This window comes from Callithrix jacchus, chromosome 3, assembly GCF_049354715.1.
Source record: "Callithrix jacchus isolate 240 chromosome 3, calJac240_pri, whole genome shotgun sequence".
In the NCBI taxonomy this organism is placed as follows: domain Eukaryota; kingdom Metazoa; phylum Chordata; class Mammalia; order Primates; family Cebidae; genus Callithrix; species Callithrix jacchus.
In genome coordinates, this window is record NC_133504.1 from 121,320,198 (window position 1) to 121,340,012 (window position 19,815).

At 39.8% G+C, this 19,815-nt stretch overlaps 1 protein-coding gene across 6 annotated transcripts in view; it reads right to left on the reverse strand.

Annotated features, from left to right (window-relative positions):
• SHROOM3 (shroom family member 3) overlaps window positions 1–19,815 on the reverse strand; it is a 371,721-nt gene that overhangs the window by 53,554 nt on the left and 298,352 nt on the right. For 3 of the 6 annotated variants that reach the window (XM_078367044.1, XM_078367042.1, XM_078367043.1), the window contains one exon: window positions 3,768–3,999. In XM_078367044.1, the coding sequence (XP_078223170.1) occupies window positions 3,768–3,826 (59 nt within the window). In that variant the 5' untranslated portion in view covers window positions 3,827–3,999. The remainder of the gene's footprint in view (window positions 1–3,767; window positions 4,000–19,815) is intronic. The other 3 variants (XM_035293492.3, XM_008993138.5, XM_008993137.5) reach the window with 1 other exon arrangement.

The window sequence follows — 19,815 nt, forward strand, 5'->3', positions numbered from 1 at the left end:
TGAAATGCACATACATGTTTTTTAATTTTGTGGTAGATACTTGTATTCTTATAATATCATTTTATTTTGTGTGTTTAAAACTATTTTAAACACAGGTATCTACCAGGTATGGTGGCTCACACCTGTAATCCCAGCACTTTGGGAGGCTGAGGCAGGAGAATCACCTAAACCCAGAAGGTAAAAGCTATAGTGAGCCTTGACTCCATCACTGTACCCCAGTCTGGGCAACACAGTGAGACCCCTCTCAAAAAAGTAAAAAGTGTTTTTAAAATATTTAAAACATAGAACACAAAATAAGTGTATGAAAATATTTCCTGAAGCATGCTCACAGAACACCAATTCCTTAAACAATTAAATGTGTTTGGAATATATTGAGCTAAATAAGCCATACAATTTTATTTACTACAAGATTTCTGAGTCTTTTAAAAACTATTGTTCTCCAAAATCATTTTTCATGTGTTGTTCGAAAAGAGAAATATATAATACTAATAGATGTTTTCTAAATTTACTTGATCCCAGAAACTTTTTTTCTAAGGAGTATCTAGTGGATTGTTATTCCACGGAACAACTTTGGGAAACAAATATTGTGGCGTAGGGGGTTTTTTACGTCTTGCTCACCATGTATTCCCAATATGTAGAAAGCATCTGAGACATAGTAGGTGTTCATACAGATTTGTTGAATGTATGAATCACTGATTTGATAATGCTATTCCAGCCGCTTGTCGGGGGGTAGACTACATAACTATTCAGGATCTCTTCCAAAGTACTTTAGTACTTCAGAACCATTGTGTGAGATTTCCATAGGGCAGCAAAAATAGAGTGTCAAGGGTCTGATGGAAAGCAGTTGATATCCAATTTCAGCGAAATTCCAAATACAACCTAGCTCACAGTTAAATTACACATCTTCAGTCTCTCCATACTTCTCTTTCTCTCTCTGTCTCACCTCACTCCCATCCTTCCCTCATCCTCTCATCCCGTCATACACCTGCTTCTTAACAAGAAATAGATCCATAAATTTAGGCCTGAGACTGGTTTCTGGAACTTAAATACTAAAGCTGTTAGAGATACCAGCCAACTGATGTGGCACACTGGACCACTAGATGCCACTGTGCTCCTTAGAAACACACCTGGAGCGCCTCTCCACCTGCAGCTGCCAAGATCAAACCCCACAGGCAGAACTCAGCATGGGGGTCAAGACCTCTGCCAGAGCTGCCAGCCTCAGGCATGGAATGAACAGAGCACAGGGTGGTTTGTGCTGCGGCAGAAGAGAACGTACATGTCTGTAACGTTTTGGGTTGTTTGAACTTTCCTTTCTCCTTTTGTCCCCATGCAGTGCTTTTGTGCATACTTGTGTCAGGAGGAACTATTTTGAGGCTTGAATCAGACAGAGTGGTAGACACAGCACAAAGGCAGATCCACCTGCCTAAGCCCCTCTGGAGACTGGGATGCAGAGGAGGAAGGAGGAGGTGCGGAAGCACAGCCTTGAAAATATTGTACTTCTGGTGCTGACAGTTCCATTACCCTGAGGCCTGTTGGAGCTCACACCACAGTTACTGTAAGCAGTCATTGCAGTACTTACTTCTGCTGAAGGGCCAGCACATTTTTTAAGTCACAGTATGGTTATGGATTTAGGGCTTTGTAAGATTAGGAATAAGGACGCTCAAAGGACCCCACTGTTTGAGGATACTCCGTTAATACGTATACACCTACATTTATAAATGTGTGCTGGCCATTCACCCTCCAGTTCAGTACCAGGTTTCATGGTGTTCTGAAGTCTTCAGCTTAATTATTATAATCAGTCATCATTCACTGAGAGCTTACTATGTACTAAGAATTGCACATATGCTATTTTACATAATCCTCACAACAATCCGATGACATAGGTACTTCGTTATTTACAGAAAAGAAAGCCAAGATCAAAAGTTAAATGATTTGTTCAAGTTTACTCTGTAGGACAACGGGAGATTTAAACCTAGGTCTGACTTAAATGCCCAGTCCCTTACCACTGTGCCATTCTTCCTTCATTGTTAGGCTCCGCATACCTTACCTTCTAAAAGCCCTGAACAGCTCCCTATCTGTAAAGCAAAAGCAGTGTGCCTTTGTCAAGGGTCAGGGGACACTGCTAGGAAACCTGTTCTCTGAGAACAGATAGCCCAGATGGTGAGAATAATTTCTCTCAGGATTATTGGGAGGGACGCAGGGAAGGGAGAGGAGCATCTGCAACCAGGAGGGAACCAGGACATTATCTCCTCCTGTGGCCCGAAGCCTACCCTAATATACTGAGAGAGATTTGTCCTGTTCAATTCCATGAGCTACTGTTCATCAGTGAGAGATCTAGGATTTGGCCCATAACTTGACCAGACATGAGCATTAAGGGCTGTGATTGAGTTCTGGCCTTGCCAAATGCATAGTCACCATCTGTTCACTAAATAAGTTCTTCCAGAAGCTTCCAGCCTCCCCTCTTCCCCCCAATGCACATGGCACACACACCAACACTTGCATCTCCTTTGTATGTAAGGACTAAGTGACCCTCATTTTCCTGACCTTGCTACTATTGGCTCTATCTAAGCATTTCCCAAAAGTGATAAGCTATGGAGTCTGACTCCCTGGGACCAGAAGATCGATTCCAGTTTGTATGGGTTCCAGGGCTGAAGTGGAGGGGAGTCCTGGCTTAATTCTCTCTCTAATATGTGGTGATAGTCAGGCTGTACCCCCCCCCTCCTTCTCTAATCTTGCTCCTAAACCACTTGTAGGGGATCTCCTTCTTCCTGACCAAACCTTGACCCATACAACAGTGGCTAGAAAAGCAGAGGAAGTATAACCTACTTATTACATGCAGCAGCTATGAAACCTGGCTTGGATTTGTCTTGACTTGGGTAATAATCAGTTGTTTGAGCTTGGACAAACTAATCTTTCCAAACTTAAATTTCCTTTTTTTTTTTTTTTGAGATGGAGTCTTACTCTGTCACACAGGCTGAAGTGCAATGGCTCGATCTGAGTTCACTGCAGTCTCCGCCTCCTGGGTTCAAGCAGTTCTCCTGCCTGTCTACCAAGTAGCTGGGATTACAGGCGCATGCCACTAGGCCAGCTAATTTTTATATTTTTAGTAGACATGGGGTTTCACTATGTTGGCCAGGTTGGCCTCGAACTCCTGACCTCAGGTGATCCACCCTCCCCGCTGGGGTTACAGGCATGAGCCACTGTGCCAAGCCCCAGGCTTCAATTTCCTATTCTGCAAAATGGAGTTAAGACTCCATTCTGTCTTAAAGAATTCTCTGAGCCACCACATGAGATAATGTATACACTGAGCAGTCCTCAGTACATCAGTTGTGTCGTTGGAGCTAAGATGGACAAATTACCTTAATTGAAAGAGCAAAATGAAGTGGGGAGTTCAAACACATGAATAAAAACGGATACAGTTTTGACTAAAGCAGAAAGCACACTTAAGCACTGAGGAAGAAAAATCTCCATTTTTCTAATATAGTGCTATCAGTGGTGAAGTGTCTGAGGCTTGATGGACACCATAAATATCTCAAATGGCCATCCAGTGCTTCAAATAACTCTGGTCTTCAAGTTGCTCTAGCCCAGCATATGAAGATAACCCATATACACGTTAGGCACTGTAAGATGAGGAAAGCAGTAGACAGAGATTTAATATTTGGTGTGAGTATATGAAAAAATGTTCTCAAAACAGAAGAAAACGTTCTTTTCTGGGAAAATGACATTAGAAAGAAAGAAACCCTTCAGTCTCAGCTATGGCCACTTACCTGGAATGGTAGCTTTGGTGCCAAGGAGGGCCAATCATGCCCTGAGATATCTGCATCATGCTGGCATCAGGTTGGTTCTCCCCAAACTTAGTTGTGTGCCATGAGTGAGGTCGGCCTGCAGGCTCACTGCGCCTGGGGAGACACAGGAAGGACCCCCGCAACGTTAGCCAAATTCTCAGCTGAGTCTCCTCACCGATGTGACTTGTGGATTTGCAAGCGGAGACTGCTGTATCTTCAGAGATTGAAAAGCAACCAAGTCAATACTGAGAAGATTTTATTGCTTATTTCTCTGACTAATCATTGTTATTCTCTGCTTAACCTTTTTTAAATTTTACTTATTTTGACATAATTTCAGGCTTGCATTAAAATGTTGCAAAATTAGTATAAAGAATTCTCACATAACCTTCACCTAGACTTCCTACATGTTAACATTTTATACTTTATTAATGCAAAACATATGGTCTTTTTATGCTTTATTAATGTAAAACCTTGGTCTTTCTTGGTCTCTAGCCGTATATAAAAATGGAAGCCCTCAATTCCTTTCCATTTCCCAAGGGGCTTTGGATATATGCTAAAACATTTTCCAGAGATTTTGAAGTCCTCTGTCATGTCCAGTTGCTTGATAAATGATACTATTAATTTCTTGGTAAGAACTGCATAAACATCAGCAGCAACCTCAGTGTGAACACTGCTCTAAGCTACATGGTCTAGAGAACAAAATGCTCTCTAGAATTTCCCATTTTGCAAGTCAATGACTTCAACTTTCAAGCATCCTGCCCTTACCACACAAAGAATGGACAAAGACAAAGGGAAAATGTGGGTGTCCTTCAGACTGCAATGCTGAGGAATGAATTTAGTAAGGAGGCTTACACTACTATAGAAGGTCAGAGTCAGGAGAGAGTTGCTGTGCTTTATTTTTGGCAAAAAAAATTCAGGTACTCTATCAGGCATTTCATGCAGAAAATTCTTGAACTGTAAGACTGTAGGGGGATTTTTCTGCAGTTTAGAAACACTTTTATGGGATCCAGGAATCCATTTGGATATGGTAAACATAATAGCTGTAAATTATTCCAACTCATTGTACTTGGCCTTGTAGCTAAAAACACACCTATCCTTTTTCTGTGAAAAAATAAATTAGTTTTTGTAATATAAATGAAAAATAATTCCCCTGAAACCAATAAAATTTAATGTATTAGGACATCAGAATAATACCAGACCAGGTGTCAGGAGACCTGGGCTCTTGCCCTGACTTTGTTACTAACTTGCTGTCTGACCTTATGTAAGTTACTTCTCCCTCCTAAGCCTTTGCTCATCTAGAAAGTGAGAAGATTAATCAGAGGCTGGATTAACCTCATCTTAATCTAAAATAACTTTCAAAATATAGCAGGCACTGAAGAGCTTCCCAAAACAGATGATGATTAAACACACACACACACACACACACACACACACACACACACACGTTTTAACTCCCTAAAGAGAGATTAGGGTGATAGGAAAATGTTCTTGTGTGAAGCAAGGGAAACAGATACACAATTTTTTTTTTCCCACATTCAGTCAAAGATGTACTGAATTGAAGGAGCCTACAGTCAGGTGCACTAATGATTGAGTTGCCAAATAGGCCAGGAAAGGTGAGAAAAATTCAACTCTCTCTCGAGGGGGAAAGAGGCTGGAATGTATAAGACAAGCCTGGGTTCTAATCCAGTTTTAAACTAAATATCACTGGTTTTAGCTTTCAGATCGCAGGTAAATTTCTAAGTCACTCTGAGTTTCCTCATCTGTAACAGGCAGATTACAATAGAACTTATTCACAGGGGTTTTGTGAGATTAAAAATGAGATAACACACCTGGCCCACAATAAGAGCTCAAAAATGTTAAGTCTTATTATCATCATTCATTATTAATAAACTGATGAAGAGTAGAGAGAGTAGGGAGACAAGCTTTCAGAGATCTCTAAAAGGAAGGATGGTAAATGATGACGGAGACGGGAATGGGCAGGAACTACTGGTGCTGATGAGACAGCCAGCCCTGAGCTCCCCAGTGAGGTACTAAGTCAATAATCATGGCAGAGCCTGGCCTGAGATTTACCATGGTCACAGCCTGTTGAACCCTGGCCAGGGTAGTAAGGAAGGGAGCCATCAGGGCAGTGGCTGTGACCTGAAATCACAGGATTAAATACAGGCCAAAAAGAAACGGACCTTGCCCACCTGGAAACTATAAAGGAACGAAAGGGAGCAGTCACACAGCTTTGGCTAAGGAGATGAAGCAGATGCAAAATCAAGACATCAACAGCAGAAGCCAGTATATGACCATTTGTTTGGGTCCTTGTCCCATATGCATTAGTTTGTTCTCACACTGCTAATAAAGATATACCTGAGAGTGGGCAATTTATAAAAGAAAAAGGTTTAATGAACTTATGTTCCACATGGCTGGGAGGTCTCACAATCATGGCAGAAGGAGCAGCAAGTCATGTCTTACATGGATGGCAACAGGTAAAGAGAGAGGGAGCTTGTGCAGGGGAACTCCTCTTTTTAACACCTAGATTTCATGAGACTTATTCACTATCATGAGAACAGCATGAGAAAGACTTGCCCCCATGATTCAATTACCTTCCACCAGGTCCTTCCTATAACATGTGGGAATTCAAGATGAAATCTGGGTGGGGACACAGCCAAACCGTATCACCATACCTCTCTAATCCTTATTAATAGGTCCCATGTAACCACTAAACCTTGAAGTTCAGCAATGCTCTAAAGTGTTTTTATTTTATTTATTTATTTTGAGATGGAGTCTTGCTCTGTTGCCCAGGCTAAAGTGCAGTGGCATGATCTTGGCTCACTGCAACCTCTGCCTCCCAGGTTCCAGTGATTCTCCTACCTCAACCTCTCGAGTAGGAGGCTGGGACTACAGGCACATGCCACCATGACCAGCTAATTTTTTTTGTATTTTTTTGGTAGAGACAGGATTTCACCATGTCAGCCAGGCTGGTCTCAAACTCCTGCCCTCAAGTGATCCACCTGCCTTGGCCTTCTAAATTTGAATCAACCTTTTTCTCAGTGCAGGTAAGCAGGGATCCTGAGAGTTAATGGCTCAGCATGTTAGTAGTTCAGGATTCTTGCTGCTAGTCTTTCTCTAATTTTGGACACCAAAGTCCCCAGAAACTAGGCTGCTGCATCTTCAACAAGTTCCTTGAAGGTAGGTTGCCTCACTGACTTGGATTCCTCATTTATCATCTTGTTCCATCCAGTCATTAGAAATCCTTCCTAGTGCTCTAAAGCCTTCAGGGCTGGCCCAAATCACACAGTCACTAAGTCTGGGAGTAAGGGTTTAAACCCAGTTACATATGACTTCAGGGACTCAACAAATGCCACTGCTTAATCATATAGCAAAAGCCCAGTCTTGATAAAAAAATAAAGTCTCTTTCGCTTGAGATACCAAGAGGTATTTTAGGTATGTATCATTTTAGACCCCAATGGGTCCAAAATACATTAGGAGAAAGAAGAGAAGAACAAACTGTCATCTTCCTACTGCTCGTTCCCACTACCTAGTGAAGGGAGTTGGCAGAATCCCTCACAGTAGTAGAAATTAGCCCTAGGACTAGGTGTTGGCCTTGAGAAGCCAATGGACACCAATGAACTGTGACCTCAGACCAGCACCATGTGACACTAAGAGTGGTTCTTCAGTGGTTTCATCACCCAACGGTATCTGTCCATGCCTCGCTAAAAATGTTGATGCCGAGAAGCTTTTCCCACTTAAGAGAAATAGAAAGTGATAAATTCCACAGGCTCCACATAAAAAAGGACGCTTTTTCCTTTGTCAAGGAGATAAGGTGTGAGACAGTGTCCACTGAAAACTTCAAGGGTTCCACAGAAGCCCTCTAGTTTGCTTGTGCCTATAAGCCAAGCTACTTGGGAGGCTGAGGCAGGAGGCTCAATTTTTTGTTAATTTATTAGCTGGGTGTGGTGGCATCTACCTGTACTCCCTGTTACTCAGAGACTGAAGCAGGAGAATCACTTGAACCCAGGGATTTGAGGCTGTAGTGAGCAATGACTGTGCACCACTGCACTCCTGCCTCCAGAGAGATGGTCTCTTATTATTATTGTTATTATTATTTTAGATGGAGGGGATGGAAGAGGAGAGAGGGAAGAGGAAATAGGAAGGATGCTGATGGCTCACTCTGGGGCATGCAGGAGTGCCTGTGGGGCTTCCTGTGGAGAGGTATAGCAGGGAGAGGGACTAGAGGACTGAGGGCTGGGCTGCATATAGAAATTTACAAGTCACAAAACACAGGGCCTTTGAGTTACTTGAGGAGAATGAATAGGGAGATAAAGGAAATAATTGAAAGATGAGTTTCGGAGAACGATCAAAATTTAAGGGAGAGGGAGCCTGGGTAAAAAGCCCAAGAGGAGCTTCCAGAGAAGGAGGAAAACTAGTTAAGTATGAGCGTCTCACAGATTTCTAGAGGGGAGAGTGAGGAGGAGGAGGAAACTGTAAACCACCGTGATGCTATAAACAGGTTAGTGTGATGAGGCAGATGCATGGCCACTGGACTTGGCAACCAGCAAGTCCTTGCAATGGCATGACGTGGGGTGGGGTTAACGGTGAACGAGGGGTAAGGTAGAGGCAGTACAGGCAGATGATTCCTTCAAAAACTTGTTTCTAAAGAAGAGAAGAAGGTGGTGGCTAGAAGACTGGAGGGAGTCAGGGAATGAAAAGGTTTTGTTCCTGCTGTTTTTGTTTTAAATAATGAGAAGTTTAAGCAAGTATCTATAAGGCAGAGTGTGTGCACATGCCCATCTGAAGACACAGAACACAGGAGGATGACTCCTTAAAGACTCAGGAGGAGGTAGAAAGGCATGGGATTCAAGCGCTCAGGTGAAGGGATGAGCTTATATGGAAGAGGAAAGCCAGTGCCATTGAGATAGAAGAAAGGCGGATGCTGGCAAATGTGAAAGCAAGTAGGTAGCATGAAAGTTGAGGGGACCTCGCCCCCAGTGTCCTCTGTTTTCATGATGAAGCCTCACCTGAAAGAGGGAGAAGTGAGGGAGGTGATACAGGGGTTGGGCTCCCAGGATATGGTACACAAAGACTAGAAGAGTTGAAACTCATATTTAAAAATATTTAATTACCCTTATCTCATCACTATACATTATTTATATTGAAACATCATTATGTACCCCACAAATACGCACAATTAAGTGTCCGTTTAAGATAATTAAAAATTAAATGAGTTTTAAAGAGATATTTGAAAGAAATAATGACTAAGATACTGTCTCTGACTTTAAGGAGCTTACATTCTGCAGAAAAGACCAAATGAAATAATTCCTACAGCATAGATAAATTAAGTGCCATAGAAAGTAGGCCCAATACTTGCAATACCAAGACAGCAAACTCAACTTGGGGAGCTTTTTCTTTGCAGGAGGTTGGAGAGGTAACTATTTATTTTCCCTGGGCAGAATATCAGGTTTCATCACAGTTCTAATAGCTTAAGAACAAGATGATTTTGCCTGGGGCGGGGGGAGGCAAATCAAAAGGCCCTGAAAGAAACAAAAACATGAACCAAAGAAACAAAAAAAACACTTCCTCTTAGATGCAGAACATATGTTGGGAGAGGGCTTTGGAGATAAATCTTTGCTTTGTAAGGTTCTTCCATACCATGCAGATAGGAGTTAAGTCATGAAATAAGGGAAGAACTGAAAAGGATGACCAAAAATAGCCCACCAGTGTGTATCAGCACAACCTGAATGAAGGCCAGTTTGGCAACATCTAGCACATGATTTTTAAAATAACATATCCATCAAAAGATTGAAAGACAACCTAAATGCCCATTAGCAGCAGATGAGGTAACTCAGTGTGGTACAACCATATAATGGCTGTTAAAAAGGATGAAGTAGCTCTATACATGCTGATATGGAAATATCTCCAAATATATTAAGTTACACTAGCAAGATGCAGAATTCAATGTACCATCTGCTACAGTATATAGGGGAAAACAATCACATATATGTATATTAATGTAAAGAGTATTTTGGAAGGACACTTAAGAAACCAGACACAATGACTGCCTCTGGGGAGGAAAATTTATTTTCACTGTGTTTCATTTTGTAACTTTTCAAATTTTATACTATGTGCATGTATTACCTATAAGCAAAGTATTTTTTAAATAATCTCTCATTTTGAAAATATAATTCACGTAGCTCGAGATAACCAAAAAAAGTTTTTTTAAAACAAGTTAAACAGCTGTTTACTGACTTTTTCAATGATGTAAAACATTTAATAAGCATTCCTAAAGAGCACGGCATGCTAATTTTACATTTTGGATCATTTTGATCTTTAAGCTTATAAATATTTTCCTAAAGTTACATCATATCATGAGCATATCAGTAAGTAGGAAGATGGTTTAATTTTAAAATTTAGCAAACTAAGTTTTGTGTGTGGGTGTAATTCAAACAAAGCCCTTTTGTTGCCTTCCTAACCCCAAACAAGGAAGTTTAACTGCGTGGAATGGGTAGGCGGATGAAACTGGAATTCGCAAGTGACTTGATGACCTTCTTAGATGATTTTGTCCTAAACACAGAGAGATTCCGGAATGCCAAACAAGTTTCTGAGAAATCTGCAGTAAGTTCAGTATTTTAAAGCAGTATTCACTGATCACCTACTATATGCCTTTGACCTTGCTAAATTGTAGTTGGAGCTCTGCAAGGTCATGGGAGGCCTTGAAGAGTTTATAATCTTATTGGGGAGGCTCAGATGCAAGAAAAACTATTAAACAAAGTCACAGCATCATTCATTCACTCAAAAAATATCTGAGTGCCTACTGAGTGCCAACCACCATTCTAGGCACTTGACAAGTATTTTCTCACTATTCTGTAAATACAGAATAAACAATGTGTTTACTATCACAAAGATAGTGAGCAGCACAGCTGATACTAAACTACCAAACCCAGGCATCTGTCTCCTGAGCCCATGCTCTTAATTTGCAAGTAACGAGCACTATGCAATGAAGTGGAACAGGCAGAGTAGGGAGACAGGCAGTAAGCAAGTAAGCAAATAAAACAAGATATTCTCATATAACTTATAAGGGTTCTGAAAGGAAATAAAACTGGGTAATGTGAGAGTGTGATGGAAAGTCCCTGTTTAAGTCAGAGACAGCCTCTATGAGCAAGTGGCATTCAAACCAAGACCTAAATAAGAAACAGTTAACCATGGAAAGAGCTGGGGGAAGAATATTTAGCTCCAAAGGAAAAATGAATGCAAAATCCTTGAGGAGAGGAATGAGTTTGGGGTTTTCAAAGAATACAACAGAGCATAGCCAGAGCCTTGTGAGTGAAGAGCAGATGGTTTAAAATTCAGATCATATTGGGACACCAAGGCTATAGAGGCATTTTGGATACAAGCACTGAAAGCTCACATGAATGGGGTCTGAAGTCAGCCAGAAAGCTTAGCAGTACAGTGGGACTTCAGATGACCTTGAAGGATTGGTGTGCTTTGGATAGACGAAGAAAGTGACAACTATAGATTGGAAAATAAAAACTCTAAGAACCAGAGTTAATTTTTTTGTTGATGCTGTTCTCTGACAAACTGTTATGACAGACACTGCATGGGCTCTTCTGGGTGCACTGTTATGAAACTCTGCCAGTTACCAACTGGACATGAGTCAAGTGTGTAAGAATACAAAATGTACTCAGACTACCAGTACCACAAAATAAAAGTTACCATATTTCTTAAATCCCTTACTAACCCATCAACCTGTCCACCCATTATTGTTTAGTGCACAATACTGTAAGACAAAGTCCATCATAACGACGTTTTAATTGAATACCCCCATGCTCCCCGCAAAAGAAACAAAATACACCAATATATTCTGCAAATTAGGTCTATTAAATTAACATTTCAAAGATTTGAATGGTAGCTCTTTACCATATTGAACACTATGCTTAGCTGGGATGAAGCATTTTCTTTTTTTAACTTTTAGGTTCGAGGGTACATATGCAGGTTTGTCAGAAGGTAAACTTGTGACATGGGTGGGGGGGTGTTATATAGATTATTTCATCACCCACGTACTAAGCCTAGTACCCAACAGTTATTTTTTTTCTGGTCCTCTCCCTCCTCCCACCCTTCACCTCAAGGAGGCCCCAGTGTGCGTTCTTCCCTTCTATATGTCCATGTATTCTCATCATTTAGCTCCCACTTATAAGAACAAGCAGTATTTGGTTTTCTGTTCCTGTGTTAGTTTGCTAAAAAATAATGTCCTCCAGCTCCATCCATGTTCCCGCAAAAGACATGATCTCATTCTTTTTCATGGCTGCATAGTATTCCGTGGTGTATAGCTGCCACATTTCCTTTATCCAATCTGTCACTGATGGTTTTTAGGATGATTCCACGTCTTTGCTATTTTGAATAGCATAGTATTGTTTTTAAAGCTTCTTTTTACACGCCACTGCTGTTTTTCCCCGTTTTTCCTCATCTATTTTTAAATTTATGAAATATTTTTTTGAGACAAGGTCTTACTCTGTCACCCAAGCTGGAGTGCAGTGGCATGATCATCGCTTACTGCAGCCTTGAACCTGGGTTCAAACAGTCCTCCCACCTCAGCCTCCTGAGTAGCCAGAACTATAGCATATACCACCATGCCTAGCTTATAAAACATTTTAAACATACGTAAATGTATCTGGATTAATATAAATAACCATATATGCATCATCAGAATGTATACAATTTATAAAGTCTTCATATTTTCCCCATATTTATGTCTGATATTCCTCCTGCACTACCCCCATTTCTCTTGCTAACCACTGTAGTTAATTTTTAAGTATCCTTTCCAGTGTTCTGTTATGCAAATACAAGCAAACATGAACTTATTTTTTTTTTCTTATTTCATTCCTTGCTCCAAAGGGACTTCATGTCATGTTCTATCCCTTGCTTTTTGTACTCAACAATACATACTCAGCTGGGCATGGTGGCTCACGCCTGTAGTCCCAGCTACTTGAATGTCTGAGGTGGTAGGACTGCTTAATCCCAGGAGTTTGAGATCAGCCTAGGCAAAACTGAGACCCCTTCTCAAAAAAAAAAAAAAAAAACCCAAACATATTGAAGATCATTCTATATCAGTATTTACAGAGCTTCCTCATACCTTTATTTCCTTTTAGCCATCTAGTACTCCACTGTATGCATATATCATATTTGTTTAACCAGACCCCTTTTGTAGACACTTTTGATGTTTAGTCTTTTGCTATTACAAATAATGCTACAATGAATAACCATGTCCATATGATGTTTTCTATGTATGTTGAAATGTCTGCAGAAATTCTTGGAAGTGGAATTGCTGGCTCAAAGGGCAAATGCACTTGCAATTTTGATTATTACTGCTAAATTACTCCCTTTCACATTTTAAAGAGGAAACAAACTCAATATGAACAATTAAATGTCACTGTAGAAATAATTTGGGGAGAAATTATATCTTCTTTAGTATAGAATAATAGATAATGCATATTTGAAAAATATGCCTTTTTAGGCATTTCCTGTTTATAGAAAAATGATAGGCCCCAAATACTAATGACAAAAAAACATATAGCAGTGGAAAACTGGGACCAAGTCAAACAACACTGAGCTGCACTCATAACATTGTTTCATTCATAGATCCAGATTGTGTTGAGATGTTTATAATAGGTTCACAGGACACAAAAAAGCTCTCAAGAAGTTTTACAAGAGTTGAAACAAACAAAAGTTTTTCAAAACATGAATAAAGGTGGCCAATGTCCTTCAACACTTCATTAGCAAAGACATTAGTTTTGAGAAATCCCCTAACCCTGAACAGCATCCCTATCCCCTTGGCTCCTCAAGGCTATATCCCTCAGCCCTTTTGGATTAAAAAAAAACCTAAAAAACACTTTCCCAAGGCTTTTCATAATTGCCTCATTAATATCTGTGTCTTTAAAAAGTGGTTCAGTAGTTAGAAAGGTTATGTATTAGGTAATAGCATTTCATAGCAACATACAGTCCCTTCTGGAAAGAAAAGTTCTTTTTAAATGTCACATCCTGATCTTATGTCCTGGGGACTTTTGGCTTTGACAACTGAATCACAAGTAAATATGAAGTCTGCTGACATGCAGACATAAGACTGTAACACCAAAACCGGCATAAAAGATACAGCCCTTTTCTTGTATCATACTTTACCCCATTCCACCGTGCCTGTCCCAATATCTCCTTCACTACTGGTTATCTCTTCCCCATCCTCCATTCCAAAACAATTTTTAAAGATTAAATTTTATTGATTACTGCATAAAAACGCTACTATAAAAGAGAGGGACTAGCAACAGAGGTGGGTGCTTTTCATTCAATCGCTGGGGGTAATAAGTTGAAATGTTCTTTTCCCCAGTATTCCCCTACATGTCAACATTTGCATAAAAATCAAGCAGAATTTGATGCAAACATTGTAATATCTATGATGTGTAGTAGCATTAGTCTTTGCCATTTATTAACTTACAAACTCAATTACAACATTACAAAAGAATAGCACAGCATAAACAATTTCTGATTCTCAAGTCTCATTTGGAATCAGGCATTTTATTTGTTGGAGGAAGGAAGGATAGTTTCTACCAATTTCTTCAGATATCAGACATTATGATTTTAGAATTTTCTTTCATACTATTTCTCTTTGTCATATCATATGTTGCTAAAACTTAGGAGAAATCACTTCCATGGTGGTATGTTATTTTCTACAGACGGGCACATGCAAACACCCTCAAGACTGTCATGGATCTCGGAGAGGCTCAGATAGCTGCAGAGTGCTAGAAATATTGTGTGTGCCCCTAAATTACTATTGCTTTTTACAGAGATGTCTGGGGGCTTTCCCAGAGGACTCCTGGTGGCAGACAAATGAGGAGCAGGTCAGCAGGGCGCAGTAAAAGGTACAGAGCTTCTGCCCTCTATCCAGCAGATGGTGAAGCTGAGCACCGGGAGAAGGCTATCCCTACAGCAGGAAATCTTCCTCCTCAGTAAGAACCCAAACAAGATTGCCCTTTGAGAGTTTAAAGGAGTCCAGATACCAACCAATATATTTCAAAATTAAGCTAATTAATTTTCATACAATGCCAAAGAACAAATTAAATTGCACTTGTCAAAACAAATGAAGAACGGGTTGTGTTTTTTGCATTTGTGTGTGAGGAAGAAGTCTTGCCTTTTGGCGGGGATTTCTTCAAAACAGCACTCCATCAAACAAAAACAAATCCCTCCCAAACCTCTAACACCAAACAAACTGAATTCTCATTTGGAGTAAGTCTGGTGCCTTGTGTTAGATCTCTCTATTTCACTATTTTCCTCTTCCTTTAAAGGAAAAGGCAACAAGTAATAAAGTCAATAAGAAGAGAAAGGAAAGGGCAGAAGGCATTAAATTTTGGTTAAAAATGTTAAATAATGGTCAAAAGAATCTATATTTTCCAATCATAATGGAAAAGAAACTTCATTAAAATAAAGTTTCCAAATGTTACTGGAACCTAAATAAAACAAACAGTGAAGGTTTTATGGCAGAGCAGCTGAAAATGTAAAAAGGCTTTAACACTTGCTCCAGCTCAATTCCTACCTACCAGTATTTCCACAATAAATTTTACAACAGAGAAGAGTTTAACTACCACCGCTCACACACGGACACTTGGGGAGAATAAAAGTCAGAAGAATGCTCTCTCACTTTCAGATGAAAGAATGCCAAATAAAACTGGAAAAACCAGCCCTGTAATCTCTCCCTATATATACGAGCAAATTTTATAATATAAGCAGCTCATATTGTCTTTTTTACCTTTTACATGGTGTAATAATAAAATGAATGCCTATAATAATAAAATTAATACTCAAGTCAGCTAGGGAGCTAGAACATTGCCATGATTGTTCAATCCATCTGTTTTTTTCCATGTCCTATTTTCATATTTTAAGTAAAGGCATCTCTAGAAGCAAGCCGCTGGCACTTAGCATAATTCTGGAGGAAAAGTTCACATCAAGATTATATATGGATAAAAGCTGAATTTGAATTATAAGAGAAAATATAGTGAAGTATTTAAATCTTCAGTTGTGATGGAGTTAAGTAATGTACAACTGACAATCTCAATCAATACTCTTCATATATGACTATAATCTCAAAGTTGAAAGAGAAGACTATACCTTTTCTTTGAAATTTAGAATATACCCATAGGTTCTTTTTGTCTTTTTTCAAAAAAGAGACTTTTTTTTGAGCAGTTTTAGGTTCACATCAAAGCTAAATGGAAGGTACAGAGATTTCCCATACACCTGCCCACACGTGCATGCTGGACACGGCCGAGGAAAGACTCTCTGTGCTTGAGGAGATCTCAATAAAAACCTCCAAAACTGAAAGGCAACGAGAAAAAAAGACTGAGAAAGTTCCAGAATAGAATATCCAGGAACTGAGAGACAACTATAAAAGGTGTAACATACATGTAATAGGAATACCAGAATGAAAAGAGGGAAAGGAAGAAAAGAAATTCTTGAAACAATAATGACTGAGAATCTCCCCAAATTAATGTCAGACACCAAATCACAGATCCAGGAAGCTCCAAGAACACCAAGCAAGATGAATACAGAAAAACTACACCTAGATATGTCAGTTTCAAACTACAGAAAACCAAAAATAAAGCCAAAAAGCCTGAAAGAAGCCAGATGGGAAAAACACCTCACCTATAAGGGAGCAAAGATGAGAATTACATCTGACATCTCCTCAGAAAGCATACAAGAAGAGAGTGGAGTAAAGATTCAAAGTGTTGAAAGGAAAAAAGAAAACCACCAATATAGATTCTGGATCCTGTGAAATTATTCTTCAAAAGTTAAAGAAATAAAGACTTTCTCAGGTAAACAAAAATTGAGGGAATTTGCTGCCAACAGACTTGCCTTGCACAAAATATTAAATATTAAAAGTTCTTTAGAGAAAAGGAAAATGATATAGATCAGAAACTCAGATCTACGTAAAAAGAGGAAGAGCATCAGAGAAGGAGTAAGTGAAGGTCAAATAAAATAAAAACTTCCCTTTCTTTATACAAATGTTGGCAATGAGAACAGAGAACTTTGCTGCTAGTATATAGGCACATAACCACTCCCATAAGAAACAGCAGTGTTACTCCAAAATTCCCCAGGGAAATGAGGAAGCAAAGGCATGAAGTACACAGCACAAAGCATTTGTTAACTTGAATGGGATAAAAAGCCAGTCCAGATATACACATCATAAAACATAGGGTGACTGTATTTATACATAGGAGAGAGAATGAGACTTAACGATCAGAAATATTAATAGTACACCAAATCATGTGAGACACTCAAACAATGAGAATGTTCATAACAATTTAGAGACACAGGCTTAAACTTAACAGGTGGTTGATTATTTTTCTTTATAAACAGATACAGCACAACATCAAGACGACAGACTGATAAAGGCTCATCAGTGGAGGATCCTGCAACGAATGATTCTGAATCGCATTCTAACATATTACTGAACATACCTTGCGGCAAACAGAAACATCCCAGGTAGCAACCCTCTGGCCAATTGGATGTCATATTCAGGCATGGAATAAAAAGCCATTCTGTCCTGCTACTGCTCTTTCTGCTCCTCCCAGCATGGTAAAAGCCTCCCAACAACTACATAGGTCTCTAGTTGGACGGCCTGTACCGCCTTGAACTTGCCCAGCTCGGTGCAAGTGGGAGGGACTCTCCATGCCAGTCCCCTCTGTAAGTTGGCCAATTGAAATGCAATTCCTGCTCTATAAGAGGGAAGAAGAGAAAGTGACCCTTAATGACTCCCTGAGAAGAGCTGGCATCTTGGACAATAGCCTATAGCTTAAAAATGCCAGAATTCCCTTTTGAGGGCAAGAGGAGGAGAGAAGCAAGGAAAATTATCTGATGATAGAATGCATCAAACTGAAATCAGGAAGTCTCCTTAAATGATCTTCTCTGCTAAACACATGCCCTCCTCCACAAGTAAAAATGCCACTATCTTAAAAAAGTGCTAATTGCTTTAAGCCTCCCATAGTTAGGGAGTCGACCGAAGCAGTGGTTCTATAACATCTTACTGCATCTTCCTAAGGTGTACTGTCCTGAGAACACTAAGTCAGCAGCACAGGGACAGAACTCACTGCCAAGGGACAGTGCCAGCAGAACTAACCTTGCTGTTCAATTGAGAATGAATTAGAGAAGTCAGATTCTGAGCTTCTATTGTCCATTCATCTTGATTTACTTTATGAAGCACACAGTATGGTGATCTGAGATCCCCATATAAGGGTAAATGCTTAATAATTAGATCAGAATGGCCGGACATGGTAGCTCAAGCCTGTAATCCCAGCACTTTGGGAGGCCGACGTGGGTGATCACGAGCTCAAGAGATCGAGACCATCCTGGCCAACATGGTGAAACCCCGTCTCTACTAAAAATACAAAAATTAGCTGGGCATGGTGGCGTGCGCCTGTAGTCCCAGCTACTCAGGAGGCTGAGGCAGGAGAATTGCTTGAACCCGGGAGGCGGAGGTTGCAGTGAGCCGAGATTGTGCCACTGCACTCCAGCCTGGCGCCTGGTGACAAAGTGAGACTGTCTCAAAAATAAATAAATAAATAAAAATAAAATAATTAAATCAGACTACTTTTATAATGAGAAGGTAAGGAAGGAATGAGAAGTTCATGGAGAAAAGCATTGGCCTGGAAAATCTTCAATTTCAAGCTAGAACATTTAGTCTTGTTTACCGACTCACTGAGCTACCCTAGCCGAAGGCTTGATTGATTTTAGAGAGCAGTTTCTGCCAAGATAAGTTAGATCATAAGAATTCCTATCAACAGGTAAGAGAGAATCCAGGGCTCTAAGCAGGAAAGGAAGGGTGGGATGGGATCTGTGAGAATATTAAGCCCTGGGCCACTAAAAGTGTCTCTCTGTGTTTAACTTGGTTGTTTGGCTGGCTTCTGTATGTACCTTGGGAAAATGAGCTTCTCTTTTCTTTCTTTCGTCTTATAGGTAAGTGAGCAAATCCTTCCTGGCGATTTTCTCCACAATGAAGGCACTATTAATATATATGCGTGTTACTCACTGGACTTGGAACTAGCTCATGAGATGACCCCAGCACTTTCCAATTCCAAAATCAGTATAGGTCTCTGTGATATGTCACAAATTAGAACTGCTCAATGCCCACCACCAACCTCCCAGTTCAACATTCCTAAGACTCCTAAAAAGATGGTAGCACATCGAAGTCTGCTGTCTTAGTGTAAGGACAACACGTCACTACCTCATCCTTTCCCACATTTCCAAACAGGACTTAGACCAGAGCCAGCTCAAAAGAGCTCTCAATGTCCAAAACTAGCTCCATTTGAGCAACAAAATAAGTAACAGTAGTACTGAATTATAACCCACAGGATAAAATAAATATAAAAGAGTCCTTACTGAAATGAATGAATTAATTGAATAAGTAGAGGAGAAGAACAGCATTTATTTTTTTTAAGAATTCTAATTAATAAGTGTAGAAAAAATGAAAGAAATAGAATCAAATTTAGAACATTACAATAATAGTTGTCACAGGCAACATTGATAGATTCCGAGATCAGTGAAGAAAGTTTAGGAGAAACAGGACATTTGCATCGCCTGAAAATTATCTTTCCAAGGTTATTAATACTAAGGGACAAATAGTAACTTTAAAGTGGAAAAACCTGGCCAACTTCACCATAACCAAGTAATCAAGGTTAACATCACAAGTAATGAAACATATTGACATCATGTAACCCTGATATGAGACAGTAAGAAGAAAAGAAGTCACTTCTGTGGTACTGTCAAAAGTCATAACCTCGATGTAACCGTGAGAAAACAAGAGATACACACAAATAGTATGCATTCTACAAAATAACTGGCCAGTGCCCTTCAAAAACTGTCAAGGTCATAGAAAACAAGGAAAGACTGAGGAGCTACCATAGATCAGAGGAGTCTAAGGGAACACAATGTGGGATCCCAGAACAGAAACACAACATTAGTGGGAAAAAATGGTGAGATTTGAGTAAAGTTTAGGTTTATATAAGGTTAA